The sequence below is a fragment of the Penicillium macrosclerotiorum genome (assembly GCF_028827735.1).
Source record: "Penicillium macrosclerotiorum strain IBT 26536 chromosome Unknown utg000010l_segment0_segment0, whole genome shotgun sequence".
Lineage (NCBI taxonomy): Eukaryota > Fungi > Ascomycota > Eurotiomycetes > Eurotiales > Aspergillaceae > Penicillium > Penicillium macrosclerotiorum.
In genome coordinates this window covers 424,874-452,453 of record NW_026643089.1, presented here as the reverse complement: position 1 = coordinate 452,453, position 27,580 = coordinate 424,874, and the positions used below count along the sequence as shown (strand labels likewise).

Below are 27,580 nucleotides of genomic sequence, written 5' to 3'. Positions count from 1 at the left end.
AACTATAAAGCCCGCATAGGTCCTTATGATCCACAGAAACAGGGCTAATTTCCAATAGAATACTTTCATGCGAAAGGAAAAGCTACTTCTCAAATTAATTGACTATTCACGACTCGACTGAAAATTTGAGCAGCTCAGCAATTCCAAGGTTAGGGGAGCTATTATATTGATACCTAGAGATAAAGGTATCAAAGTAAGGATAACCTCATCTATCATGTCTACATGATAGTTACTATTTCAATTTTTCAATTATAATAGGATACACTAGTCTGACACGATTTTTTGCGCTGCAGAAAATCTATATCTACCTATTTTAGGAGTAAAACTTGGTTGGCATCAATGTTCTATTCCTAAACTAACGGGCCTAGACACGAGTGAAGAAATACATATAGGCAGTCTTCTTCATATCCTCAACTTCCCCAAACTCCACAACCTTTTCGTCGTTAAACATTACCCATGACAATGCATCTTGTCCGGGCAGTTTCTTACGAATTAATGACACGTAATGTCTACTACAGATTAGCACGAGCAGGGGAATTCAAAAACAAGGACAACTTACCCTGCATGGACAGACGTGCCTTTATGACAGACAACAGATCGGAGTTGATAACGGGCTGGCAACTCATCGGAGCCCACAAAGCTCGGTTCGACGGCAAGGCCGCCCTCAAGGTGACCTTCCTCGGTCAATGTCTCCTCAGGGTGGGTGAATACCCAATCCAGTGCTCGGTTGACATCACCGGCAGTCTCAGCTAAAGCTCGTCGAGCACGAGGAGCCTCTATGCCCATTTCGCCCAGCTGGATAATTTTTGCTTCATCTTGCTCGCCTCTCAACTCCTTTGCTGGTGGGCCCAAAACCAATGGTTCATCGATACTGGGGTCATCCATATGAGCAAATAGCCAATTCATAGCAGCCTCAGCGTCGCAATTTCCAGTTGCATGAAGAGCCTTCTCGCATCGTGGAGCGGGGAAACCCATACTCAAAAGTTGATCCAAAGCCGCAGGATCGGCGACAAAAGAGGCAGTTTCATCGTCTTCCGGTAGAAGTTCCTCGTTTGGATCATGCTGCCCACAGAGATAGGATGAGAAGTCTAGCGGTTCATCGCCAACAGCCACAGGAATATCCAACTTGGTAGGAACCCAGTTGATCAACTCAAACCGACGAGCATTGACAGCTAATTCATTAGGTAGAGTCTTGAAGGCAGATCGTTTGGAAAAACCACTATGGCCGTCACATGCAGGGCAATTGAGCTCAACAACCTCTTCGGCTGTGAAAATGTCCAGACACTCGGTTAAAGTCACCGATTCAAACTGATTTGCCTCACCTGGAATACGACGAGCAGGTACAGCCACTGAGATGTTGTCTTGCTCATCCACTTTATAACGGACTCGCCTACATTTCAGGCACTGGAGGCGTTGCTCGACATGAAACCGGAAATGTTGAACGGGATTGACCTGATCATCTTTATGTTTCGAAAGGCTGACCGACTTGAACATGTGAAGCAGAAATTCAAAGGCATCCTGTTGTCTCATAGTAGCAAATTCTTTGTGCCCTTGTCCGATAAGGTATTTGAACATGCTTGGTGCCAATCCCTTCTGGTGAGAGGTTCCTGTTGTTTCTGAACGAGAGAGTGCGCGCAAATCGGGGCGGGAGTAACGCCCAGAGAGGAGACCGTCGGCCAGCTTTGTCAACTGCGTTTCGAGGTCCTGAGCCGGACTTTCGCACAACGGCGGTTCCTCGGTAGGACGATAATACCGATCCCGAAAGCACTGCGTAGAGAAGATGCATTGGACAATACTGGACAAGTAGCAGCTGTTTCCAAGATTGGAGAGCCCAGTAAGCCCAGGTCCAAAGACTGGGGATAATTCCTGGCCATCCTCTGTAGTCATAGAGAAATCCCATTGTAAATTGTGCTCAACCTGCATTTCCATCAAGCTTTTCTCGGTCTTTTCGCGCCCGGCCAGGTATATGCCCCAATGAGCAAGATGATTAGCAAGATCGGGATCTGTTCTCTCCTCATTACACCTATAGCAGTAAACATCTGCAGATCCCTCTGCCGTGATAGAGCCCAGCTTGACAGCAACGGCATGTGCAGTTGCATCAGCATGGGCTAGGGCATGGGAGTTGCCTCGGCTCCCTCCGAACTGACTTCGTCCACACGCAGTATTCCCACACTCCAAACAAAGCCACAAGTTCTCCCTCAAGTCGCATGCTGAGCACTGGCTTGAATCTGTACGAGAACAAAGGTGAGCTCTCCACTCCGTCTCAGACATTATTAGAGCAGAAATACCAGTTGACTCTGAATTTTGTTTATCATATTGCGAAAGATTCAGAGTGTGTTCACATGGGATGAACTCCTGCTCCCATGCTTTGATTTCTTCTCTTCTCGAAAAAGTGGTCGCAGCCATTACTCCTTCAATAACGGTAGGTAGGTTGCCACTCGATTTATTCACATTTGGTTGAGAGCAAGAATAGCACACCACAGATGTCACTAGGTCATATCGATCTTCCTCTGTTTCGGGAGCAATGGCAAGTTTGGAAATTTTGGGCGGCGGTTCGTCACGCTGGTAAGATAATCAGTAACACAAAGTCGAAGTGGCTCTAATCAGCATGGGTGGTGGGGGGGGGGAGCAGAGGGGATTTAACAGTTACCAGAACTTGTTTTGGAGATCTCCGAATATTCAATGCTAGTGAATGACCATAGCGTTTGAAATGAAGCAAGGCGTGATCTCGATCTCCAACGCAGCCGCCATTGAAGCAGTGGAGGCAGACATTCAACCCGAGGTCATCGTCCTGGAAAATCTAACATTAGGTAGAGCAAGTAAATCATTCATAGGCACATACAATGGAGTCAAAGCACTGGGTGCAATCTTCACGATAAACGGCCTGCGAGGGGCCTGGTGGGCGGAGATCTATTATGTATTGTCAATAAGTCACTTCCTGTTTAGCTCTACTCTCCTCTCACAAACCTGAAGCTCCTGAATGCACACAGGCCATGTTCAAAGGTCAGTGGCCGAGACACAAGGAATTGAGGATACGAGAAGAGTGAAAGCACCGGAGAGTACCAGACGAGGTCACCACAAGGAATGGGCAAGCAAGCAAGGTCAAGAGAAGCAAAGAAGCCCAGCGGCGTGGGGCATCCGATTATCTAATGTGGGGTAGCTGCTCACGATCACGTGAGTAGATACTTTACGCGTTAGTCTCTCCCGATTGACGCGTCGCAACTCTCATCCATCCACCTCGAACGGACTACCTCCATTCCTCTCTTTGTTTCTCTGCATTCTTGTATGATGTTCCGGTGACGGTCTACAACTATTCCAAGAGATCCTCAGAAACCAGTGCCATGGCTTCAGATGCAGCTTCCCAAGTTACAGTTGGCGCTCTCAGGTGAGTTCCTTGATATCCAGGATGGTGGCCTCAAGATGCGGGAACCGAGTTAATGAATTAATTTTGTCAGTGCTATCTTTGATGACACAAAGCCCCAAGTTCCCGAGCCGGTCGTCCAGTGTGTCCAGGTTAAGCCGTTGCCACCCCAGCCGAATCACCCGGAACGTTACCGAGCGGTCTTCAGTGATATTGCGAATTATGTTCAAACCATGCTCGCGACCCGTATGTCAATTTAAGCTTGCATATTTGTACTATTACTCTCTTTTTTTCCCTGCTAACAATGTCTAAAGAAGCCAACCATGTGGTGACGGACGGGTCCCTGCGAAAGGGATGCTTTGTTCGGCTTAAGTCCTTCCAAGCCAACTCGGTTAAGGGAAAAAAGTAAGCAAAGTCTGAAATTTCTCCAATAAGGTTTACTAACTGTCTACAGGATTCTCATCATCCTGGACCTCGAGGTTCTGAAGGAATTGGGCGAGGCGGAGAAAATTGGGGAACCAAAACCCTTGGAGATCAAAGCCGACGAGGAGGAAAAAGCCCAACCAACCGCCATTTCAAGCAATGGATTCTATGGCTCCAAGCCTGTGGCCCCCCCTCAGCAGTCAAGAAGCCATGCCCAGTCGGTGCGTGGCCCTTCGGCTTCGGCTCATGCCACCATCTATCCTATTGAGGGCATCTCACCATATTCCAACAAATGGACAATCAAAGCTCGCTGTACAAGCAAGTCAAACATTAAAACTTGGCATAATAAGAATGGTGAGGGAAAACTGTTTAGTGTGAACTTGCTTGATGACAGTGGTGAAATCCGCGCGACTGGGTTCAACGACCAATGTGACATGCTTTACGATCTTTTTCAGGAAGGGGGTGTCTATTACATTTCCAGTCCCTGTCGAGTGCAGATTGCCAAGAAGCAGTTCACAAACCTCAACAACGACTATGAACTCACTTTCGAACGAGATACTTTGGTTGAGAAGGTGAGTGCCGTCAATAAGCTGCGAATGTGCCACCAATCACCTAACCTTGGAAAAATCATGTTGTAGGCAGAAGATCAGAACGATGTCCCCCAGATCCGATTCAACTTCACTACTATTGGAGACCTGCAGTCGGTCGAGAAAGACACTACCACTGATGTCATCGGTATTCTGAAAGAAGTGGGGGAGACTTCCCAGATCGTGTCGAAAGGGACTGGCAAACCTTATGACAAGCGTGAACTCAACTTGGTGGATAATACCGGTTTCTCTGTTCGTTTAACTATATGGGGTGCATCGGCAGTCAACTTTGACGTTGCTCCAGAATCAGTGGTTGCTTTCAAAGGCGTGAAGGTCTCTGATTTTGGAGGCCGGAGTTTGAGCTTGCTCAGCTCGGGCTCGATGACTGTTGATCCTGACATCGGAGAAGCTCACCGGCTCAAGGGTTGGTATGATGCCCAAGGGCGGAGTGAGACATTCACCTCGCATGCTTCGCTATCTAGCGCCACCAATTCAAACATGAAACCAGACCGTTTCAAGACAGTCGCCCAAGTCCGAGAGGAACAACTGGGTATGTCTGAACAGGTAGACTACTTCTCCTTGAAGGCAACTGTCATCTACATCCGGCAGGATTCCACCTGGTGCTATCCCGCTTGCCTCTCTGAGGGATGTAACAAGAAGGTAACCGAGCTGGATGCCGGCCAGTGGCGATGTGAAATGTGCGACAAGACTCACCCCAGACCCGAGTATCGCTATATTATGCCGATTAGCGTGAGTGACCATACTGGTCAGCTTTGGCTCAGCTGCTTTGACGATACGGGCAGACTGATTATGGGTACATCGGCCGACAACCTCATGCAACTCCGGGAGGATGATCCGACTGCCTTCGGAGAAGTGTTTCAGGAAGCCAACTGCCGTACCTGGAGCTTCCGATGCCGAGCTAAGATTGACACTTTTGGGGAACAACAACGGTAAGTCCCTCAGAGTTGCTTGACTGATAGTAATTTACTAACGACCTTTTAGCGTTCGGTATCAAGTGTCATCTGCTAAGGCTATCAACTACTCTGAGGAGGCCTCTCGTCTGGCAGAGATCATCAATTCATATACTTTGGGGTAGCCGGTAGCCTCGTTGATTTTGTGATCATTTATAGTGTTAATCATCCTTTAGATGATAGTCGGTTTCGATGTCCATGATGTCTTGACTGGATTCTTGCAGATTTTCATCCAACGTTTCAATAATGAATATCTACAATATCTATTACCAAATGATCACATTATTCTTCCATCATTGGTTTTGATGACTACCTTCTCTAGCTTAATATATCTTCGACTTTTTATCTATCCACGATCACGGGAATCTCTATATTACATACAGTCGTACCCTTTCACTCAAAAAATTATATTTCCTATACGATTTAGAATCGGATTATATAATATATTCAATTCAGAATCAGGTTCCCATGGATGGAATCCTAGGGAGATTACTATGGTTTCCCAACTAATTTATCATTGATTGGATAGAAGTAGCCTATATATCCATATAGGCCTATTATATATAGCTACAGGCGCTATCTTCCGCGTCTAGTCCTATTATATCTAATACGAATATTCTAACTGCCTCCACTCCCACTAACTTGTACTTGCCAAACAATAGATTACACGGATATACAGATATACAGCAGTATATTGACACCAAGCTGCTTCTCATTCTTCTACTTTTTGGGGTCAAACCGACTGCCTACTTATAATAAACCCTACTACTGATCATAGGTACTATAGTTTACAGAGAGGCTCTTACTATAAATTAATCCTTCAAGTATCAGAGGAACCCCCCCCCCCGAACCACTATATAATCTAGAACACACGACAGCAAGCCTTATATAGACAGAATAAGATAGATCAGCGAACAAGGTAACGAACCATTATATACCACTATGGAGGGCCCCCCCCCCCTCCTTTCAGAATATGGACCCGCTCAGCCCATACAAAACATTCCAAGTCGATGAACATACTTCTCTTACGCTGAACAAGACGTCTTTGAAAATAAGCAGTATGTTCGCCTTTTAACCCCTAGTGTGATGGATTGAAATTGTCTCTGGTCACTTGCAACGCCTCGACTGACGCAATCCGCGGTCGGAGTTGACTCCTCGGCAAGGAGGAAGAACGCAAATCGATCTTGCTGCTGTGGGCTGCTTTCCAGAAAAGACAATGTCATCTTTCATTCGATTTTCTTTTGTTTCATCGTGGCCTGAGGCATATTTCCGTGATAGCACTTCGATAGCGCTTACTTTTCATCTTTCTTAGTGCCTGGGTCGACCGATATTGATTTTTATAATATACTGAACGCCAATATCTCGCCAAATGGGCTCACAATAACTTATTTCGACAGCTTTGGTGGCAAGAGCGCGCCTGTCAATGCTCTTCAATATCCAGTCTGTACAGATCAAAAAGAGCAAGCCGCCGCCTGGACCGAGCATCTGCTTGAATTTGCATATGATCCAGCGCAGCGGCACAAGAGACTCAAGGTTCTCATAAATTCATTTTGCGTCTCTGCGTTGACCAAATTCCACACACTCGCCGCACCTATATTGGCGGCGGCTCATTGTGAAGTTGATGTCGAGAACACGCGATACAGAGGGCATGCCGGCGAGATAGCTAAAACGATGGATCTGGATGCATACAATGGTATCGTGTGTTGCTCTAACGACGGATTGCCTTACGAGGTGTTCAACGGACTGGCCAGGCGAACAGATGCTCTCAAAGCGTTGTCTATTATAGCAGTGGCCATGTTTCCTTGCGGTTCGGGAAATGCAATGGCGTGGAACCTCCTCGGAACGAATGACCCCTTGCTTGCCGCTTTGGGGATCGGGAAGGGGCTGAAAATGCCATTGGATCTGGTATCAATCCCCCAAGGGGATCGTCATACTGTTTCGTTTCTCTCCCAGGCACTAGGTGTTCTTGCAGAATGCGATTTGAAAACCGAGCATTTGAGATGGATGGGGGATAGTCGGTTTATCTACGGTGTCCTGGCAACTATCGCTCATAATACCAGGTATTCCTGCCAACTTGCCTTCAAACCCACCGCGGGAGAAAAGGCATATACAAAGAAGACTCGCAAGAAGTCTGCTCAGCAGCCCACCACTCTACCTCTAAAGTATGGTACCGTTCTGGATGAGATTCCAGAGGATTGGGAGATTATGCCCCGAGAACGCTTGGCCAGTTTCTACACCAGTAACATGAAGATTGTCGCAAAGGATACGAACTTCTTCCCAGACGCATTACCAAATGATGGGCTCTTGGACGTCATGATAGTTGATGAAACTATTGGCTATGCAGGTGCTGTCGAAGCAATCATCAAGCTTCCGCGGGGCAAATGCCACGATCTTAAGCATGTTGAAATGAGAAAAGTGTCGGCATACCGGCTGACACCGTGGAAACAAGATGGGGATATCAGCGTGGATGGTGAGCGATATCCATTCGAAGCCTTTCAGATCGAAGTTCATCAAGGTCTGGGTCGAGTACTTTCGAAGGCGGCGAATTCGTATCAAGAAATGGGTGTATAAGTGGGCAGTGGTCAAGTTCCCTTAACCCAAGAACCTGTTTATATGGCCAGAATTAATCGCAGTCCATTATTCACAAGTCAAATAATAAGAATGCTGCTTCAAAGATATGGATTGATAGTTCATGTAGTTTCTGCATTCGCCGAGATTACGGCACTTTCCGCAGCCATGAGAAATCTCCGCATTGCTCCTCGCCTGGTTGATGTGATCTCATGAATGACCCCATTTGATCCAGTATCTGGCTGTTCTATGCCTGGCAGTAGGGTTGCGGGCTGTATTGCCTATCGCGGTTCACGGGAATTGATTGAGGTAATACTTCAGTGAGAATAGTTGAGGATATCTATACATTAAGATCAAATTGATTGGGAATCTTGGATCCCTCACTGGACTATTTCTTTGCAGGCATCCTCGAGGGTCTTGAACTTCTCATTATCAGCGAAACGCGCCTGAGATCGAGATCAGTATTAAACCGGACAGCCCATGGACCCTGGTCGTTATTAGCCTGTCGTAGATTGTCATCACACACCGCCTCAGAATTCAACCAACGAAATGCCCGTCCGATCCAAAATACAAGCGGTGCCAGCGGTGAGCAATGGCAGTATTATTTTTTTCATTTCCCATTTCCAATTTCCGCAGCCTGCATTGCTGGGCAAATCTTTCCATTCGCGACATTTCTCTCTTTTTTTTTCTTTTTGAGAATTTTCTACGTTCCTGTGCAATTGGGACCTTGAGAAGAGTCCAGACACCATGGCCAAACGAAGCCACGAATCCACAGAGCCGCGGCCGGGGAAAAAATCGAAATCTGACAAGTCCTCCGGATCCAAAGAAAAAAAGGACAAAAAGGCCGCATCAAACGGGGAGGGTGATAGCTCCTCTGAGATCCCGCGCTATGTGCAGACATCGGGCCTCACAGATCTTCCTCAGTCCCAGATCGATCAATTTCTCGCCGACAAGGTGATCAAGATCACCGATCCGTCCACGGATGCCCCCAAGTTCCGCCCGATCATTTCATTTGACTACCTGCCACCCTGCGACGATGATCTCTATGCCCCTTTGAAGACTTTCCCTACACCAACACCGATCCAAGCAGCAACCTGGCCTCTTCTATTTGCCGGTCGGGATGTGATTGGTATTGCAGAGACCGGTAGTGGTAAAACTCTGGGGTTCGGGTTGCCGTGTCTCAAGAGGTTGCTGGATTCCAAGCGGAGCAAGAAGCCCTATCATCCTACCGCAGTAATCATCTCACCCACGAGAGAGCTCGCGATGCAGATCTATGACCAGTTGGTCAAATTTGCCGCCGTCGTAAAGGCTGAGGTGACCTGTATCTATGGAGGTGTACGAAAGGATGAGCAGCGCGAGGCTCTCAAGACGGCCGCGATTGTGGTTGCGACACCTGGTCGCTTGAAGGATCTTCAGAATGAGGAAGCGGTTAATCTTGGAAAGGTCAAATACTTGGTTCTTGACGAGGCAGACCGCATGCTGGATAAAGGGTTTGAGCAGGATATCAAGGACATCATTCAGCCCATGCCTGTTTCCCGAAGACAAACAGTCATGTTCACCGCCACATGGCCTCGATCAGTTCGAGACCTGGCAGCAACTTTCATGAGTTCGCCAGTGACCGTGACCATCGGCGGAGATCCTTCTGCAGACCCTCGAGCGAACACTAGAATCAAGCAGGATGTTGAGGTGGTGGACCCCCGGGATAAGGAAGGGCGGCTCATTCAGATCCTCAACCGCTCCCAGAGAGGATCTCAAACCCCTGAGAAGGTTCTGGTATTTTGTCTATACAAAAAAGAGGCGATGCGCGTGGAAAGGCTCATTAAGACGAAAGGATTCAAAGTGGCAGGGATCCACGGTGATCTCAATCAGTCAGATCGATTCCGGAACCTTGATGCCTTCAAAACAGGAGCGGCGACCGTCCTTGTTGCGACAGACGTGGCTGCACGGGGGTTGGATATTCCGGCTGTGAAGTTGGTGATCAATGTCACTTTCCCGTTGACCGTGGAGGATTATGTGCATCGTATCGGCCGGACTGGACGAGCTGGCGCTGAGGGCCATGCTATTACTCTATTCACTGAACAAGACAAGGGACTTTCTGGCGGGTAAGTGTCCCTTAGGCAACATAATTCTGCCCTTTGATTGATAATTCTCCCATTTTGGAACCGATACTGACTCAAGCAGATTGATCAACGTTCTCAAAGCTGCCAAACAAGAAGTGCCGGAGGCCTTGCTCAAATTTGGCACCACAGTCAAGAAGAAGCAGCATGATGCATATGGTGCCTTCTTTAAAGATGTTGACTCGGACAAGAAGGCCACGAAGATCACGTTCGATGACTGAATATTGAATATTTAGATAGATGGCTATTCCGATTTAGTACCTTTCTTGGCAAAAGAAACAGCCTGACGCAACTGTGTGAATTGCCCTATTATATACTGTTTTTCTACATAAAGTCTGTGATAATCCATATGTTAGATTCAAGTAATAATTTGGCAGGGCATGCGTTCACTCACAGTAAAAGGCCATAGACACCACTGAAGGCAATTGCCGGGATAACGGCCTGGCCTGATACCGACAAGGCCTGGGTAGCTGAAATTATGGTTGCGATGCCACCAAGAACATAGGTAATTGGCCGAAGGCTGAGTTCATTAAGAGACAGGCTGCTACCATGTTGTATAAGGTATGTTTGGATAAAGGAGAAGCTCCACAGAGTTCGAACAGCCATGTTGACAATGTTCGCAAGAACGAGCCCGTAGGCGCCCATGGACCAAACTTCTAGAAAGAGGTAGGCTGCTAACGCATAACAGGCCGAGAAAAAACCCATCCAGATAGCCTGAGTTCGAATCTCCCTTGCATTAGCTGTAGAGGAAACAAATGCCTCAGTAATCCCGTTAAAGGCTAGGAATGGGATGTAATAGCAGTAGAGTGATAACAGGTCGCCGACTTTTGGAGAGGCCCACTGCCGGCCTCCTAATATGCGAAGTCCCACTGGAACCATCACAGGACCGAGCGGAAAGATGAGAACAGACAGAAACTGATAGGCACGGAGAATATCAACCAAATAATCTTTCGCCGCGTAGATTTGTGTGTGTTTTCGGTTTCTGTTGTCGTCGGAACTGAGTAAGGTAGAGAGTAGATTCCGGCTGCTTTCCTCTAGAGGCTGAAATATGATACGGGCAACAAGACCGCCGTAGTTCGCCGCCAAAGAATAGATTCCTTGATCTTCAAGAGTTGACAGGGCGGCGAGCATCATTGAATCGCCTTGCGTGAGGAGGTGTTTTACCGTAGATTGGAAAAAAACGCTCGCGGCGATTGATACCAATCGACGGGAAAACCGACCAAGAAGGTAATTGGGAGAGTTTCTGAATGTGGTCAATGAGGCAAACTTTTGGTTATAGCATGGGATCCTCTCATTACCTAGATCGTATCCTGGTCGGAAGAAAGGAGAATTGATAATCACTCGCAGTTTTAAGCATGAACCAGCAATAGCCACCGACGAGAGAAATGGAGTAGCTCAGATGGCCCAGTGCAAAGGGCAAGGCACCGATGGGCCGATCAACGCGAGACGCATATAAAAATAGCAAGCACGTTACGAGGCTCCGAAGGAACGCAGCCGGCATTTCAGCGGCCGCTCGTTTCTCGTACCACATGTTTTGTTGAACCACAGCGAAGAAGGGTTCGACACATAGCTCCGTCAGTGCGGCCAGTCCCGTCAGGATCACAGTTGCTTGGAAGAAAGGAATTTCGATAGCTTGCACAGGGGCCAGGCGCTCATAGAGCACAGTGAACGCGAATGTGGACAGAATTCCGAGAGCTAGGCTCAGGTAAGACACATTGATCACAGATTGTAATGGGACTGACTGCTGGTCTTGACTGACGGTGTCACTCTGTTCAGAGGGTTTGTTGCTATCTTTGCCATCCTGGCTACTGGCGGGGGATTCAAGGGTCGTCAAGGGTTGTCTTTGGGTGGCCAGGCGGATACTTTCTCGGGAAAAGTACAAGATTGATACTTGATAAAGCTCCAGCTGGGCGGCAATCCCCAGAATAACTGGCGAGAGACTTCGTAAGATCAACTGATTCGAGGCAAAGGTAAATATCCTTGACGCCAATTGGATCATAATCAGGAAGGTTGTTCCCGTGGCAGAAGATGCTCTGTTGCCCACGCGGGCCTCACCAGATTGCGGCATCGTGGCTTTCAAGAAGTGAAGTGAGATCAACCCTCACCTGTCCACAATCCTGCTGCTTCTCTGCTTCTCTGCTTCTCTTGCCAGATGGCCTTAGTTGAAAGGGGGAAGCGGAGGGGAAGCCTCGGGGGTTGGGCGGGCGGTCAAACAACAGGAGACTGAATCGCCCCTCTTCCCCCAAACCAGCGTGACTTTCGAAGTCGACAGGACAGACAGATCATGTAAGGGACAAAGTGGAAGTGCGCGAGTCCGACGCTCATTCCGCTACTAGACTGCCGGGCCACACCCATAGACTGTCCAAGCTGGAAAAGTCCTGACCGTTTGCATTGCTGACGTAGCTACGTACATTACAGGTATCGACGCATAAGTTGCCGAGAAACACGAAATTCACGAAGAAAATGCACTCGTTTGATCTACCAGTGTCCAAGTAAAATACAAAAGTGTCGCCAGCGATAATGCGCTTGAGAACCAGTGGTGATCGGATTCTGGCATCTTATACTTAGGAGCCCAGTGGTCGAAAGTCAAAGAACTAAAATGAAATCCCATGGAACTGGTATGGAAGTCAAGATGAAGAGGCCGGGGCCTCGATTAACCACGACCGCCTTGAACGAGCTTAGAACGGCGGAAGGTAGAACGGATAGCCACCATTTTTGGCCTTGAAAACGCTCAGAAGAAGACTGTAGGTTCCAAAAAGAACACCTGCCCAAATCAGCACAGCCAGCTGCTGTCCCTTGACGTCTTCCATTCGGGGCACCTTCAGCGCAAGGGCAATAGTGGCAAATGAGAGAACAGCATCTGTATCATGAGTCAGCCTTTAAACCGGATTCCTACGAAAATGCCATGATAACGACAAAATAATTAAAGGGGGAGGTTGAACTGACAGATTGCAGCCACGATTTGAGTTTCCAATCCAAATTGATTCTGGAAGCCGCCAGCAAAGTAGCTAATACCGCCATGCCCATCACCCGCAACATATGGAACTTTGCGGATATGGTTGAACATTTGGCCACTAGTGAATAGAAGAATGGCAATTAAGCTAACCGCAGCCCAGAGATTGCGATTCTGGATGATTGGCAGTACGTAGGGGGACAGAACCGTAAAGAGTGTAACAGTCCCCATAAGGATAGTAATGACGGACACGATGCGCATGTAATTGACAGGTCGAACCAAGGGCGGCCTGGGCCCGTCGGGCAGGTGACGGCCGATCCATGCATAGAGCTGGTCCGCGGAGAGTGGTCTAGAGGTGATGATATTCGGTGAGCCGAGGTTGGTCTTCAAAGCGTAAGCCGCGGCGACTCGGCGGATTGACTTACCCTGTAAAGTCAAACCTCATCGGTTCTGAATCTAGCTTGGCGAAAGGTCCAACAGTGGGAGGGAACAACAGAATGACGGGGGCAGTCTGAAGCATCAACTATTTGGCCCCGGGAGAGGTTTGTCAGTCATCAATTCTGGAAAAATTTGACAATAGAAGCTCTTTCGAAGCTCAGAAGAAAGCAATACCTTTTGGAACACGGTCTTCCCATGATCGAAATCCAGCGTCCCAAAAACCACTTTCAACCCGTCAGGCTTGTTGCCCTTGTTCCAGCTCCGAGCAATGAGATCCCATTCAGAGTCGAATTCACGGCACATAAGACAGCCATAGCGGGCATCCATTGCAGTCAAGATAATTGCGGCATAGTAATCTCGAGGAGCGGTGGTCAGCTCGTCGAAAGCGGCATCGTTGAGAGGAGCCGGTCCGGAACGTGAGAGAGATTGATATTTCTCAAATATGCCTGATGACGGCTTCGCGGCAATCACACCGGAAAGAATTGAAAAGACCAAAAAAAGTGTGGACCAGGGCTTCATTTTGACATCCCACAAGCTAAAGCTGTTGACGAGACGGAGCTGGAGCAGCAAGTAACTACTTTCACTACACTTCCGAGACGGAGTGCAAGGTGTCCCCATTACGTAAGGACCGGCCCGCCGGGCACAACACCGAGGCTCCGACGCGTTGCGCCGTCGATCTTATTTATCTCTCATTGTCCGAATTGTCCGCCAGTTCGATGATTCGTCGGTTTCATCATGGCCATCGTCCCTGAAGCTTCAGTATTGGCTGTATGTGCCTTCAATAATTCTCCGCATATACCACTCCATACTGACAAACAATGCAGTCCGAGATGTCTATCAGGACTAGTGTTCTCGAAATGGAATACGAAAGAGCGATTGCGGCCTCTGCACGTCTCTTGGACACCGAAAAGGACCGCGCGCGACGGATGGAAACTTTGCTGCTGCAATTCGAATATGACGCTTTGCGATTGCAGTTGGGTCAGGCAAACGAACAGCTACTTGGAATGACCCAGACCGAGGCCGAAGTGCGTCGTCAGCTGGTTGAAGCGCACCACGAACTCGATCGCATGGATAATTCTTTACAGTCCTCATCGAATGAAAATCAAAGGCTTACGGTAAGTGTTGCGAGCTCCCCACCTTATGTATTGGACAATGCTCATGTCTCTTCTAAAACTTCCCTAGACTGAGCTCCAGACGCTCAATACTATATCGATGAATCACGATACCCTTCTCGCGGAAAAGGTCCAGCTTGCTCGCGAACTCTCCAACCTCAAATCTGAACTTGAACGGTCAAACGAAGGCCAAATTTCCCACTTGTCTTTAGTAGCGGAGAGGCATGCAATGGAGCGACAGCTGAATTCTTTGGAAGTTCAGCTCAAAAATGAGAAGCTTTCTCACGAGCACACACGAGCCCGAGTCGTGGAACAAGCGACCGAGATAGACAATCTTTCATCTCGAGTGGAAAAACTACAGAATGAGCTATCAAGAGAGATACGAACAAGGCAACACCAGGAACGAGAGGATCAGCAGCAAAATGGGGGTTGGGAAAGCCAGCGAGCAGTACTGGAGGGGAAGATTGAAACATTAAGAAAGCAACTACGGTCAACCAAGGACAAACTTCAGGAAGCTCAGCACAGCCTGCAGCAACAGCGGAGCACCACCCGGAGCACTCTTGGCGATGAAGATGAGATACGACCTCGGATGGTCCCTCTTCAGGGTCCTGGCCCTAGTGCGGATTACCATGGAGGTTTAATGATTGCAACACCAGGAGCTGTCCGTGTAGAGGAGAAGGCAAAAAGGAAATCCGCCTTGCCAGGTGACAAGTCGGCGTTTTCTATCACCCCGTTCCTGAACCGTACTGGTGCAGCTCGTGACTCTGCCATGAGCTCAGACATGGATGAGGACGAAATAGAACAGGCCATGGATGAAAACCCTCCCTCGTTCCGCAAACCCAACACCGATGGCGAAATGCGTGACCGGAACTTGCCCCCTGCGAAACGCGCTGGCCCGGACCGAGTCCCTTCAAATGCGGTCAAGACAAAGCCGAAAGAACATGGCCTGACAAGCCAACCTAAGCAGTCCGTTCACCGGCCTAGCAGCAAAACTCCTCATGAGGAATCTGACGAGTCAGAACATTTCATGTCAAACAAAGCACAGGCAAAACCTAAGAGGCGGAAACTTGGTATGCAGCGTGAGCGAAACTTATTTGACGAGGAAAATCATGAAGAAATGATCGAAAACAGCAAGCCCGGCCGCAAGCTTGTCCTGGGAGCCGCGGGGCGCAATTCAACAAAACCGGTTGCATCATTGTCCTCCGCATTGACAAATGGTTGTGTGTTTGGCGGCGGATTTTCACCTTTGAAAAAGGATCGAAAGCGCCTGTAAGTTCATGAATAATGTCGCCAAATTACCAGAAGTCCAGTGTCTCAACAGAAATCCACTCTACTGTTCTTACTTTCCATACCAAATACCCAACATTCTTTCTCTCGGTCGGTGATAGGGTTTGTAGGAGACCGATTGATTAATTACATAAATACTAGCAATAATAGACCGATTCCAACCATGACTGTCCTCAAGGGTAGTTATCTAAACCAAGCGACGGAAATGGGTACTAGAGCTACTCCAATGGCGGTGGGCGGCGCGGACACGGACTACGGGTTGAGGCTGCCGGCAGAAAGACAGCTTCTCCTCTCCGCCTCTCAGTTTCTCTATCTCCGTCCTCCACGCGGAGCTGGCCTGGAGCTGACTATTCGACGTCATGTTTGCGCTCTGCATCCCACCCCGGGCTTCTGCAGATTTTATGAGGCTGCTTGCTCAGATTCGATGGTCTTCGTCCAAGCGCTGGCAGGCACGTCAACACAAGGACCAGTTTACCAGAGAAGCTGCCGTGCAAGGCCTGAAAAGTCGAGCCGCCTTCAAATTACTTCAGGTATCATTGAAAACACACAACACCACGCCATGAACTGCGAATGAAGAACTGACGACCATAGATTGATGAGAAATATCGGCTGTTTAAGCGTGGCCAGACAGTAGTGGACTTGGTATGTTGTGAAACCGTCGTGCATATCCGTTTTGCATCTATCAGCTGTTCTTATAGGCTGATCAATTGAATTAGGGCTATGCACCGGGGTCCTGGTCCCAGGTAATGGTAGCATCTAGCGCCTTCCTCTCGCATTTTAAACTGAATATTCGTTTCTAGGTAGCAGCGAACCGGACTCAACCAAGTGGACGTGTCCTTGGCGTCGACATCATCCCGGCACAACCCCCCAAAGGAGTTTCTACCATCCAGGGGAATTTCCTCGCCCCCGAAATCCAGGCCTACATTCAAGACTTTCTGCGCAACCCAAGAAGAGGCCGTCCACGCCAGTCGGATAGCCTCGATGATGCCCGCTTTAGTTCTCTTGATCCAGGAGTGGCGGTAAATCGAGCACACGGGGTCAACAATAACCTCGATGCCACACATTCGGGTCAACGAGGTCAAGAATTGGAAAGAACAGTAGATGTGGTTCTCAGTGATATGTCTGCCCCCTGGTATCAGACGTCTGGTTTCTGGAAACGAAGTCTAAGTGATCCCTATAACAGGATGATGAACACCAGCGGTAACAGTTTCAGAGACCACGCAGGGAGTATGGTAAGCGCTCTTCCTATTATGCATTTAAAGTACACATCAGATCCCCGGTCTCTAACCCCAGGGCAGGACCTTTGTCATGCTGCGCTACGTTTTAGTTCAATTGTCCTCAAGCCAGGCGGCCATTTCGTCTGCAAATTCTACCAAGGGGCAGAGGACAAGAATTTGGAGAAACAGCTGAAAGAGTTGTTTCACAAAGTTCATCGACTGAAGCCGGAATCTTCACGGAGTGTAGGAATTTCAATTCTTTCCCCCTTAGCTTTCCGTAATGGTCACTGGTTAACGGCACATGGCAGGAATCGAAAGAAGCCTTTTTCATAGGTCTCGAACGCAGGCCTTGATAAAAAGATCCTCTACTTAAAGGATCTCAACATCTTCATTCTCCGAAGCCTCATCCCACTCAATGTCGGCTAGCGCAGCTTCAGCTTTCTCGTGGACCTGAAATCCGGTTAGGAGACCCGAAGTATAGCCGCACGGGCGGAATCAACTGACCTCTTTGAGCCCACTTAGCTCCTCCACATACCCAGGCTCATTGAGTGCTTTTCGCACAAAGTCCCACCCTTGTTCCTGGTACGCCCTGGTAACTTTTTCGGAACAGGCGCTGCAGCAAGCGTAGCTTTTTCCGGTGACAGTAATGTTCTCAAACGTTGCAAGGAACCCTCGAATTTGATGAGGCACAAGTCCTAATGGATGGTCATCCTCACGATCATTGCGCTGGGTCAGAGGCGCTGGCGCTGCAACGCCCTCCGGGTGTTGCAGTATTGAGACTAATAATTCAACCAAGAGCGCGGAGGCTATAGCAGCCACTCCGGGCCGAGTCACAGTGCATTGCTGATCTAGAGTTTGATCTTTGATGGACTATCTTCAAGTCAGCTGTGTATTCAACCATGTATGAACTAAGAGTGGCCCTCACGTTGGCTGGCGCAACAACATCATTGCAGAAGTAACAACCGAGCTCTTTCAATGGGTCTTTGGGCTCTGCAACTCCGTGGCGCATAACCACAAAAGAATCGAATCCCAGAGCTGCATTCATCACAATCTTGCCTGAGGCCTTTCCGATAAGTGTGGGTAACCATCGTGATTCTCGAGTGTCCATGAGTAAAAATATCGCGTCATGTTGATCAATAAGCTCCTGGAGCGCTACAAATTCTCTTCGTGTGACTTCCTCATCTATGATAGGATGGCCCGCCATGGGTACCGATAGAAGATGCCCCTTAGAGTCGACTCCGGGGTATATTTCTTTCAGAGCTTGCGATGCTCTGTGTGCTTTTGATACCCCGCCATTGAGGCAGTCAGCGAATGTGAATAGTGGCTGTCGGACAGGATTTGAGAATGAAACGGTGCCTTTGTCCACGAATGTAATTTTCTTGACACCCCAACCCTGAAGTTTTGGTCAGCACAAATTGTACGCGTATCAGACACCAGAATTGTATTTACAAGTAAGTTCCGGGCAACATAGCTCCCCAGTGTACCCGCTCCAAGTAACAGGCATTTTGTATTCTTGATCTTGTCGAGGTCTAGAGTTGGACTAATCCGCCATTTCATGAGTTTGAGATTAAGGTCGACCGATTGGTCTGCCAATCTGTGACTCAGATAGTCATTAGTGGTTGATGACCGTAATCTTCCGCTCAAGGAATGTTATTTTACCTTGAAGGATCCATATACTCTGTCAGATTGACGGTTCTTCCGGACAGTTTTCCGACCGGGTTGCGCTCCCACCCTGTGATTCTCGGCATTTGGGTTTGGCGATCGCCAGATTCATTGTCTGCGGTCTGTTTTGACTCCAACCGAATCACGATACTGCGGCTCTGGTCACGCCTTGATGGGACATCGCGATATCGTAGAATCTGCACCTGGTCAAGGCCCCATCGTTGCTTCACGACAACTAACAAATTCCGTAACATCCAGCCCGGGGCGCTATCATAATTCGAAGGATCTGCAAAGCAGACATAACGATTTTCAGGCGCTGTACCAGTAAAAAAGCCGTTCTCATATTCAGATAACGAGGCTATCGTCCACTTGGTCCGCGTTGCATTGCTAGATGTCTTTGGCTCCCTGCGAGCTAAAAAAAATCCGTGCTGTCGACCATCCACTCCATAGCTCCATGTCTGAACTGCATCCACAAGCATGGCGCTTTCCTGAGAAGATAAGGACTCCCCCTTTTCTGCTTTGGTCATATCATCGTTGGACGATCCTATTGATTTCACGGGAATCCAGGACGGGTCCGAGTGAAGTGCGGGAAAAGCAAACCAGTAGGAAAATTTATACTTCTTCAGGTCTGCAAATGATAGAATAACGAATGAAGATAATAGAGAAGGGCAGGAGTAGATCGTCCCATCGTTAATGGCATCCCAGATCTGGATCTCGTCAGCCGTGGTTCAGTTTTGCAAGGCAACTTAGTCCAAATAGGCGACAGTATTCTCACATACCGTCTGGCCTGCCTGATGAATCATCCGTGACTTATCCATATTGCGATACTCTTCGATCGTGTTTACATTTTTGATCATGCCTTCCGCGCGGTAATAACCCGCCGGCGCCCTGTCAGATTCATTAGCCCTAGGAAAAGTATTCAGACCCGAAAAGTTTGAGCTTACTCGCAACTTGACAGAGCATTTGCATGGATTTGCATGCGACACGAAACATTCTCTGAGTCGGTGGAGCGAATTTCATACAGCCCAAGAACGAAGCGAGCGGAATCGTCCAGCTTATCATGGTTGATTTTGTGTGAGGCCAGTGCCGTATAGAAGGGCAGCTCAATATCAGAAGCAAACGGTGTATACTGCATTGTGATATTTTCCTTTGTTAACATCCAAGGCAATGTAGATGGGTTGAAGATCGGTGATGGGCAGGTGGGTTGTATACAAGCGTAGCTGGCGGTTCCACTGGAGGGGAAGTGGGGTGATGTAATCATCGGGGCGCGAACCGCAGGACGCCCGACGCGTGACTCGCGGTGCTGTCCTCGTGAAGGCGTCTAATCTCTTCTCTTTGCCCTTGCGCGGAGTGAAAAGGATGTTAATCGGCTTATGCGGAGGTCAGCAGTATGATCATTTTGTCTTGCCATGTGAACTAACATTGAGGAAGGTATTTGCGCCGGCAAGCATGCTATTGCCGAGTACCTGATCCAGCACCAAGGCTTCCAACTACTGGAGCTGACCAACAAATCTCATCACCTCATCGCGGATGAACCCGATGATGAGCTACGCCTCCAAACCTCACAGATCCAAAAACATGGAGAAACCCCGTCCGAGTTTGTGTTTGACTCCGCCGATTCGCTCCTTGACTTCACGACCAAGCGATGGCAAGAACGCTGGGTGACGACAGACATCGCCGACGGGTCGACCCTTGATCGATTTTTGCTTCGCCCTTTCTTTTTACTTGTCAGTGTGGATGCCCCGGTAAGCCTTCGCTGGAAACGTTTTTCAGACCGGTGCGTGGCCCAAGAAATCTCAGTGTGCGACTGTCCAGCTCACGCTTATCTACCACCATTATACAGCTGCTGGAGACGGCATCTAGATCCACCTGCTTTGGAAAAGTTTGTGCTTTGGAACGACCGGCACCTCTATGAGAGGGATCTTGGGCGGGTCTACCTAACGGATAGAGCCCAGGTCCGTCTATTCAATTCCTCCTCCTCGTTGGATGAACTGCACCAGTCGCTCCAGGTCCTAAACCTAGCAGACGAACAACGGTTACGGCCAAACTGGGATCAGTATTTCATGCAGCTCGCATCTCTTGCGGCACAGAGAAGTAACTGCATGAAGCGACGGGTGGGCTGTGTGCTTGTTCGAGAACGCCGGGTGATCAGTACAGGATATAATGGAACCCCACGGCATCTCACCAATTGTAATGAAGGTGGATGTAAGAAAAATAGCTCTTCTCGCATCATGTGCACTTGGTGATGACGATGAGCTTGTTTACTAACCTGCTTCTAGGTCCTCGTTGTAACCGTGGAGATGGTGGTGGAGTTGGCCTTTCCACCTGCCTTTGCCTTCATGCCGAAGAAAATGCCTTGCTTGAGGCAGGGAGAGAACGCATTCGGGAGGGCGCCATTCTCTACTGTGATACGTAAGTTCTGGAGTCTGATGACAAGGTTTTGTAGCAAGCTGCTTACGATGCAGGTGTCCCTGCTTGACATGCACCGTCAAGATTACACAGGTCGGCATTTCTGAAGTTGTCTATTCACAAGGCTACAACATGGATAAAGATGTACATGAGCCCTTTTCCCATCCTTGCAATCCTTTCAAGTAACCGGCAGGCTCACATCTATTTGACGTCTAGAGTGCAGCTATCCTTCAAGCTGCAGGTGTACGACTACGGCAATTCAAACCAGTAAGTCTACTACTGCCGTTGCTGTCCTTGTGGATTCCCTCTTCATCCCCAGGCTAATCTTTACTGCTCTTAAATAGCCATCAAATGGCCTCATATATCTACAGAAATCAAGTGAAATCACTGGCAAATAGAACACAAATATTTTCTCCCAGTCTGTTTTCTATTCTTCCCTTCCAAATATGATCCGTACGTCCGATATTCCGAAATAAGTAAATAAGTAAATATGTATGCACTATATGCATTGCGGGTTCCAGAGGGTATCCAGCCCTCTCTCTCTCTCTCTCTTAGGCAGGTCAGGCTGCAGAGCTTCAAACAAATTCTCAGTGACACCAAAATATTTAGAATAATATGAAATATTTGTATACTTGCACCTACAGTCATAAGGCCTTGGGTATTCCAAGTATCATAGATGCGGATGTGTATTGCCAATCTGGTTTGCTTCCGCCTTGTGGGGCCGCCCACTGCCCCTCTAATTCTGCCTGGCAGAAAACCCGGCCATGACTCAGCGCGGAAGTTTGGAGGGGTTGATGACTCCGACTTTACCTTCCAAACTGGATACAATTCCTTTCTTGAATTCTCCCTGCCGAAGCTATTAATTCAGTTGGCTTCAGAAACCGTCCAGAAATGCCGACTGTTCACCTCCTGGACTATGTGGCAGGGAACATCCGTTCCTTAGTCAATGCGATCAATCAAGTTGGCTATGAGGTGGAATGGATTAAAACTCCTGAAGATGTGAAGAAGGCAGATGTCAGTGACCCCCAGAATAGGGGGCTGTTCTCCTGTGGACTACTGCTAATGGATTATTGCGATAGAAATTGATCCTACCTGGTGTCGGTCACTTTGGCCACTGTCTCTCGCAGCTCGAGCAAGGTGGCTTCCTTGAACCAATTCGAGAGCACATCGAAGCCGGGAAGCCCTTCATGGGCATCTGTGTTGGTCTGCAAGCTTTATTTCAGGGATCAGAGGAGGATGTCAATGTGTCAGGCCTGGGTTTGATCCCAATGCGCATCCAAAAATTCAGGGACACAAGCAAGAGCGTGCCACACATTGGCTGGAACTCGGCGATGAACACGGAGATCGCATCGAAAAAGCAGAGCTTCTACGGATTGAGGCCAACCAGCAAATACTATTACGTCCACTCCTATGCCGCACCTTATACCCCAGGAGTCCTCGAGGCGGACGGTTGGTCCGTCGCGACCGCTACGTATGGCGATGAAGAATTCATTGGAGCAGTCAGTCGGGGAAACATATTCGGAACCCAGTTTCACCCTGAGAAAAGCGGCGTCGCAGGTCTACGTGCCCTTCGCGCTTTTTTGACCGATGATCAATTTCAATTTCTCCCCCAGGATCAAATCGCCGGTAAGGAAGACGGGCTGACTCGCCGAGTGATTGCTTGCTTGGATGTGCGGGCTAATGACTCGGGCGATCTTGTCGTCACAAAGGGCGACCAGTATGATGTACGCGAGAAGAGTGGAGTGGACACAGGTGGCCAGGTTCGAAACCTCGGAAAGCCTGTTGACATGGCCAAGAAATACTATGAGCAAGGGGCCGATGAAGTCACCTTCCTCAACATTACCTCTTTCCGCAACTGCCCATTGGCAGACACTCCTATGCTTGAGATCCTGCGGCGAGCTTCGGAAACAGTTTTTGTGCCTTTAACGATTGGCGGAGGCATCAAAGACACGGTGGACACAGATGGCACTCATGTGCCAGCGCTTGATGTGGCCACAATGTATTTCAAGTCGGGTGCGGACAAAGTCAGCATTGGTTCTGATGCAGTGTTTGCTGCCGAGGATTATTATCAATCGGGCTTGAGTGGACGCACTGCCATTGAGACGATCTCAAATGCCTATGGAAAACAGGCTGTGGTAGTGAGTGTCGATCCCAAACGCGTCTATGTGGATAGCCCTGAAGACACACACCACCACACCATCCAGACCGCATACCCCAATGCAGCCGGGCAGAGCTTTTGCTGGTACCAGTGTACAGTCAAGGGGGGGCGGGAGACGCGCAATATGGATGTTCGGCAGTTGGTGCAGGCCGTCGAGGCCATGGGAGCTGGAGAAATTCTGCTGAATTGCATCGACAAGGATGGCAGCAATAGCGGGTTCGATTTGGAATTGATTAATGATGTGAAGGCTGCTATCAAGATTCCGGTGATTGCTTCTAGCGGAGCTGGTGTACCAAGCCACTTTGCAGAGGTCTTTAGCAGGACCTCAACTGATGCTGCCTTGGGAGCTGGAATGGTAAGTCATTATTTAAGGTCACAATATTTACTTAACTGACTGTCCCTTTTTCATCTAGTTCCACCGAGAGGAGTATACAGTGAGTCAGGTCAAGGATTACCTCCAAGCCGAGGGATTTTTGGTCCGCCAGTTTGAGGCCAGCCTCTGAAAATCATTGGAGTCGATTCTTATTTCTTCTAAATAGACGTTTTCATATATATCTTTATGTATATGATGTTCAATGCCAATCCAGTTCTGGAGCAACTTCAGAAATGTAGCCAAATAGCCAATTAAACCGAGAAAGTAGTGATTTGATGGTTGACTATTAATCTGTATGTAGCAGGGGCTGAAATAGAATTGCTCATTGACTGTTGAATAAGCCAAAAGAATCGAGCTAACTACAACGGCCTACTGTATACAGCAGCTCTTGAGTGCCCAGGCCCAGGCTCAGGCTATTTCCGGCGCTGACATAATCCCGAGCGGTCAACGGTTTCGTGGTCATCTGACTTTTCGCCACCACATCCAACGCATCTTCTCCGACCTCCTTCAACCTTCCCCTCTCACTCTCCTCCGACTGCAAGGCTTTGTCACCCCACCCCCCTATTCCCCCTCTTTCTCATCGCATTGCTGCCTTTTGGGAACCCCTAAATACCGTTTTCACTAACAGCAAGTTGATCTTGGACGGGTTCCCATCGCGGTGCGGCCAGACCACGACGACACCAGTCTGACCCGAGATAAAGAAGGAGAGGTGGCTTTACCAAGGACTGCAATAACTACAAGAAAAGAAGGACTGGACCTCTCTCTGTCTGATCACGGTGTTTCTTGCTCAGCGACAGTTTCTTTCCGTTTCATTGATTCGCTGTTTCTGTTTCTCTTTGTCTCTGTTGTATCAGCTCTTTGATCTTTGTATGCAGTGTGACCTCTACTCACCTCTCAGCATCCAAGAGAAAGATTCTTTGCCAATTCATCTTCACGAAAATCCCCCAAATCGATAGAGCCAAGGGACCTCATCGATCGCGTTTCTGCCCTAAAACTTCATTGATCCGGAACCAGGAGGGTCCTTTGACTTCGAGGCTTTTGGTGGTTTTCCCTTCTCTCTTGATCTTGACCTCTGGAACCGTTGATTTGCCCCTGTTCCTTCGTCTTGCGTGGCACATCTTCTCTTCCCATATCACCGTCTAATACCTCTATCCCCTTTATTCCCACTATCTTTCCGATCTCCCCGATCTCCCCGATCTGCCTGACCTCCCTGATTCCTCTTTCCCCTCTCTACTCTTGTATGCTGGTGCGGTGCCCCAATTTAAGTCTTCGGTCTTAAAAAATCTCTATCAGGGCAAATTTTACTGTCTACTGACTGCACACTCACACACAATTCAATACAATGTCATCGTCTGTTCATTTCAAATTCAAATCCCAGAAAGAACCCTCGCGGGTCACTTTTGATGGCACTGGTATTTCCGTTTTTGAACTCAAGCGCGAGATCATCAGCCAGAGTAGATTGGGTGACGGGTCTGACTTCGAATTGTCCATCTACAACGAGGATACTGGAGAAGGTAGGTTACACGACTCCGTTCAGGTTACAATTCCCTCTGACCATTACGTTAGAATATGACGATGACACCACCATCATCCCTCGGTCTACGTCCGTCATCGCTCGCCGATTACCGGCCGCACGTCCCGGAAAAGGCGGCGCCGCAAGATACGTCTCAGGAAAGATGCCTGTGAATGCGCGCAACGCTTCTCGAACCGAACCATCGACGACACGAGTCGTTTCCGGGACGGCTCAAACAGTGAATAACAACGTGCTAGAGCTTAACAATGCGCAAACGGAGGAAGAGAAAATCAATGCGCTCTTCAATCTTCAGGCCAGTCAATGGAAGGAGCAGCAGCAGGAAATGGCCAAGTACGTAAAGCCCGTTCGATTCGTAACTGAGCCGCATTTTAATGACTGGATTCAGCGCAACACCCGTACCGTTCGGCCGTGGCAGAGGCAAGCCCGTCAACGTTCCCGATCACCCCCCTCCTCCGGGGTACCTCTGCTACCGTTGCCGAGAGAAAGGTAATTGGCCCAGGTTGTCCCTTACTCTATCTCCTAAATAACCCTCAACTAATCATCATGGTATAGGTCACTGGATACAAGCCTGTCCGACGAATAATGACCCGAAATTTGACGGTAAATATCGGGTCAAACGATCAACCGGCATTCCTCGATCACTGCAAACGAAGGTCGAGAAACCAGAGTCCCTGGCGCCCGATGGCTCCAGTGATGATTCAAGGAATACAGGGGTCATGGTGAATGCTGATGGGGACTTCGTCATTGCCAAACCAGATAAAGCGGCATGGGAATTGTATCAAGAAAAGGCCAAAGCATCTGCGGCGGCGGCAGCCGAGGCGGCGGCTGTGGAGGAGAGCAAGGCACTGCAGGCTCGGGGTCTGGAATGCCCAATTGACAAAAGGATGTTCTTAGAGCCAACAAAGACACCATGTTGTCAAAGGACGTATTGCAATGACTGTATTTCCAATGCTCTGATTGAAAGTGACTTTGTCTGCCCTGGTTGTTCAACCGAGGGTGTGCTCCTTGATAACTTAACCCCGGATGACGAGGCCGCCTCGGGAATCAAACGATATGAAGCAGAGAAAGCCGAAGCTAAGAAAGAGAAAGAGAAACAGCTGGCATCAAGCTCCGAGGGGGCGGTCAATGGGACCGCTGAGGATGCTTCGACCAAGGACAACATTGCTGATGCCAATCCGATGCCGTCACATCCTAAAACAGAGAATGCGCCTCCTCAGGCCAAGAAAAGACCGGCCGAGGACGAGTCATCGCCGGACGGGGATGGCAGCAGCCCTGAAAATGCGGCCAAGAAGCCGAAAAGTGAGACTCAGCTAGAACCCCCCAATGACCAGGCACATCTCCAAGAGCCCTCGAACGGGGCTCTCCCCTTTAACCCTCAAATGCCCTTCAATGGATTTGCCATGATGCCTCCATATTCAGATTCCAGTTTCGGAAACGAGGGGTTCATGAACCCTATGGCGATGCCAAATGGTTTCCCCAACGCCATGGGTCCTGGGTGGAACCCCATGGGTATGCCCTTCAATTCAATGCCGAATGGCATGTATGGAGACCCATCCAATGGCTTTCCTAATATGTTTAATGGGGATCCGTCCATGTTGATGTTTCCGATGGGCCAGATGCCGGCATCGATGCAGAATCCCGGTTTTCCAGGCCCTGGCATGAATACCTTTTCGAATCAGCAACGAACGGCCTTCAGTGGTCCATATTCGCGTGAGGAGGATTCACCCTATTTTCGTCAGCCGGTGAACCCCCAACGTCATCAAGCTCGACACCGCCGAGTTCGCCCGAGCGATTATCGGGAACTGTGATGATGTGTCACTGGAATTCATGAGGAGATTTGGCGTCACGGTAGGAGGAGCGCTGTAGAAGTTTCTTTATTATCCCATCTTCTGTTTTTTTTTTCTACTTAGAGCGGAAATTTTTTTTTTTGAAATGGTCTCCCCCACTTTCCCGTGTTGGGGGCCTCTTGAGCCCTCTGCATGAGTTGCATCAGGACTTTTTATTTGTTGCGTATGCTTGACGGGCAGATGGCATACAGCAGAATCATGACATGTATTTTTACCTGGATCCTTTTCACACTCCAAAGATTTTCTGTTTCTTCATCTGGCTTTCTTTCGTAGTCACTTTCACTGTTGGCATGTTTCTAGCTGCTTTTTTGCGTCTTCCAGTAGGAATCAGTCAGAATAATTCCTAATACAGAACTATCCAAAGCTCTTCTTCATCTGAGGCTCTCTGATTCATTGATTATCGTTTATTAATTGCGTTTAACTCTCCATGGATCTCCTGTGATATCCCATACTAAACCCTAACGTCCCAATCAACTAGTGGAATATGCTGGCAAGTGGGTGTTGGTGTGTTGGGATGAAGAGAGGGAAAGCGCGGGATCAGGTGATCCACCGGAACCGCCCCA

The 27,580-nt window shown here is 48.7% G+C and overlaps 11 protein-coding genes across 11 annotated transcripts; 7 read left to right on the top strand and 4 right to left on the bottom strand.

The window, feature by feature from the left end:
• Positions 1 to 364: 364 nt before the first annotated feature.
• On the bottom strand, positions 365 to 2,995 carry N7462_009876 (ubiquitin-specific protease UBP14; the record flags this gene model as incomplete). The annotated part of the gene is made up of 5 exons (XM_057081590.1): positions 365 to 509; positions 560 to 2,562; positions 2,651 to 2,791; positions 2,843 to 2,910; positions 2,968 to 2,995. 5 exons carry the CDS (start codon positions 2,993 to 2,995, stop codon positions 365 to 367), a joined length of 2,385 nt encoding a protein of 794 aa, XP_056928630.1.
• A 346-nt stretch (positions 2,996 to 3,341) lies between these two features.
• Positions 3,342 to 5,325, top strand: N7462_009875 (replication factor A subunit protein RFA1; the record flags this gene model as incomplete). Its single annotated transcript, XM_057081589.1, has 4 exons — positions 3,342 to 3,385; positions 3,456 to 3,607; positions 3,797 to 4,356; positions 4,423 to 5,325. 4 exons carry the CDS (start codon positions 3,342 to 3,344, stop codon positions 5,323 to 5,325), a joined length of 1,659 nt encoding a protein of 552 aa, XP_056928629.1.
• Positions 5,326 to 7,013: 1,688 nt separating this feature from the next.
• On the top strand, positions 7,014 to 7,913 carry N7462_009874 (sphingosine kinase; the record flags this gene model as incomplete). Its single annotated transcript, XM_057081588.1, has 1 exon — positions 7,014 to 7,913. One exon carries the CDS (start codon positions 7,014 to 7,016, stop codon positions 7,911 to 7,913), a length of 900 nt encoding a protein of 299 aa, XP_056928628.1.
• A 744-nt stretch (positions 7,914 to 8,657) lies between these two features.
• On the top strand, positions 8,658 to 10,248 carry dbp3 (RNA-dependent ATPase DBP3; the record flags this gene model as incomplete). The annotated part of the gene is made up of 2 exons (XM_057081587.1): positions 8,658 to 10,012; positions 10,092 to 10,248. The coding sequence occupies 2 exons, from the start codon at positions 8,658 to 8,660 to the stop codon at positions 10,246 to 10,248; spliced, it is 1,512 nt and encodes a 503-aa protein (XP_056928627.1).
• A 169-nt stretch (positions 10,249 to 10,417) lies between these two features.
• N7462_009872 (oligosaccharide translocation protein RFT1) lies at positions 10,418 to 12,095 on the bottom strand (the record flags this gene model as incomplete). Its single annotated transcript, XM_057081586.1, has 2 exons — positions 10,418 to 11,270; positions 11,326 to 12,095. 2 exons carry the CDS (start codon positions 12,093 to 12,095, stop codon positions 10,418 to 10,420), a joined length of 1,623 nt encoding a protein of 540 aa, XP_056928626.1.
• A 610-nt stretch (positions 12,096 to 12,705) lies between these two features.
• N7462_009871 (OST3/OST6 family protein) lies at positions 12,706 to 13,976 on the bottom strand (the record flags this gene model as incomplete). The annotated part of the gene is made up of 4 exons (XM_057081585.1): positions 12,706 to 12,887; positions 12,974 to 13,329; positions 13,406 to 13,503; positions 13,593 to 13,976. Coding segments are annotated over 4 exons (1,020 nt in total), but the record flags the coding sequence as incomplete, so codon positions are not given.
• Positions 13,977 to 14,153: 177 nt separating this feature from the next.
• On the top strand, positions 14,154 to 15,803 carry N7462_009870 (uncharacterized protein; the record flags this gene model as incomplete). Its single annotated transcript, XM_057081584.1, has 3 exons — positions 14,154 to 14,186; positions 14,243 to 14,533; positions 14,601 to 15,803. 3 exons carry the CDS (start codon positions 14,154 to 14,156, stop codon positions 15,801 to 15,803), a joined length of 1,527 nt encoding a protein of 508 aa, XP_056928624.1.
• A 177-nt stretch (positions 15,804 to 15,980) lies between these two features.
• Positions 15,981 to 16,391, top strand: N7462_009869 (uncharacterized protein; the record flags this gene model as incomplete). Its single annotated transcript, XM_057081583.1, has 1 exon — positions 15,981 to 16,391. One exon carries the CDS (start codon positions 15,981 to 15,983, stop codon positions 16,389 to 16,391), a length of 411 nt encoding a protein of 136 aa, XP_056928623.1.
• A 1,012-nt stretch (positions 16,392 to 17,403) lies between these two features.
• N7462_009868 (putative autophagy ubiquitin-activating enzyme ApgG) lies at positions 17,404 to 19,831 on the bottom strand (the record flags this gene model as incomplete). Its single annotated transcript, XM_057081582.1, has 7 exons — positions 17,404 to 17,484; positions 17,539 to 17,904; positions 17,960 to 18,427; positions 18,484 to 18,628; positions 18,694 to 19,403; positions 19,476 to 19,584; positions 19,641 to 19,831. 7 exons carry the CDS (start codon positions 19,829 to 19,831, stop codon positions 17,404 to 17,406), a joined length of 2,070 nt encoding a protein of 689 aa, XP_056928622.1.
• Positions 19,832 to 20,055: 224 nt separating this feature from the next.
• Positions 20,056 to 23,766, top strand: N7462_009867 (histidine biosynthesis bifunctional protein hisB; the record flags this gene model as incomplete). The annotated part of the gene is made up of 9 exons (XM_057081581.1): positions 20,056 to 20,077; positions 20,128 to 20,473; positions 20,540 to 20,901; positions 20,976 to 21,108; positions 21,162 to 21,249; positions 21,329 to 21,372; positions 21,984 to 22,119; positions 22,185 to 23,618; positions 23,677 to 23,766. 9 exons carry the CDS (start codon positions 20,056 to 20,058, stop codon positions 23,764 to 23,766), a joined length of 2,655 nt encoding a protein of 884 aa, XP_056928621.1.
• A 1,212-nt stretch (positions 23,767 to 24,978) lies between these two features.
• Positions 24,979 to 26,978, top strand: N7462_009866 (cleavage polyadenylation factor subunit MPE1; the record flags this gene model as incomplete). Its single annotated transcript, XM_057081580.1, has 4 exons — positions 24,979 to 25,150; positions 25,203 to 25,500; positions 25,556 to 25,656; positions 25,723 to 26,978. The coding sequence occupies 4 exons, from the start codon at positions 24,979 to 24,981 to the stop codon at positions 26,976 to 26,978; spliced, it is 1,827 nt and encodes a 608-aa protein (XP_056928620.1).
• Between the last annotated feature and the right edge of the window lie 602 nt (positions 26,979 to 27,580).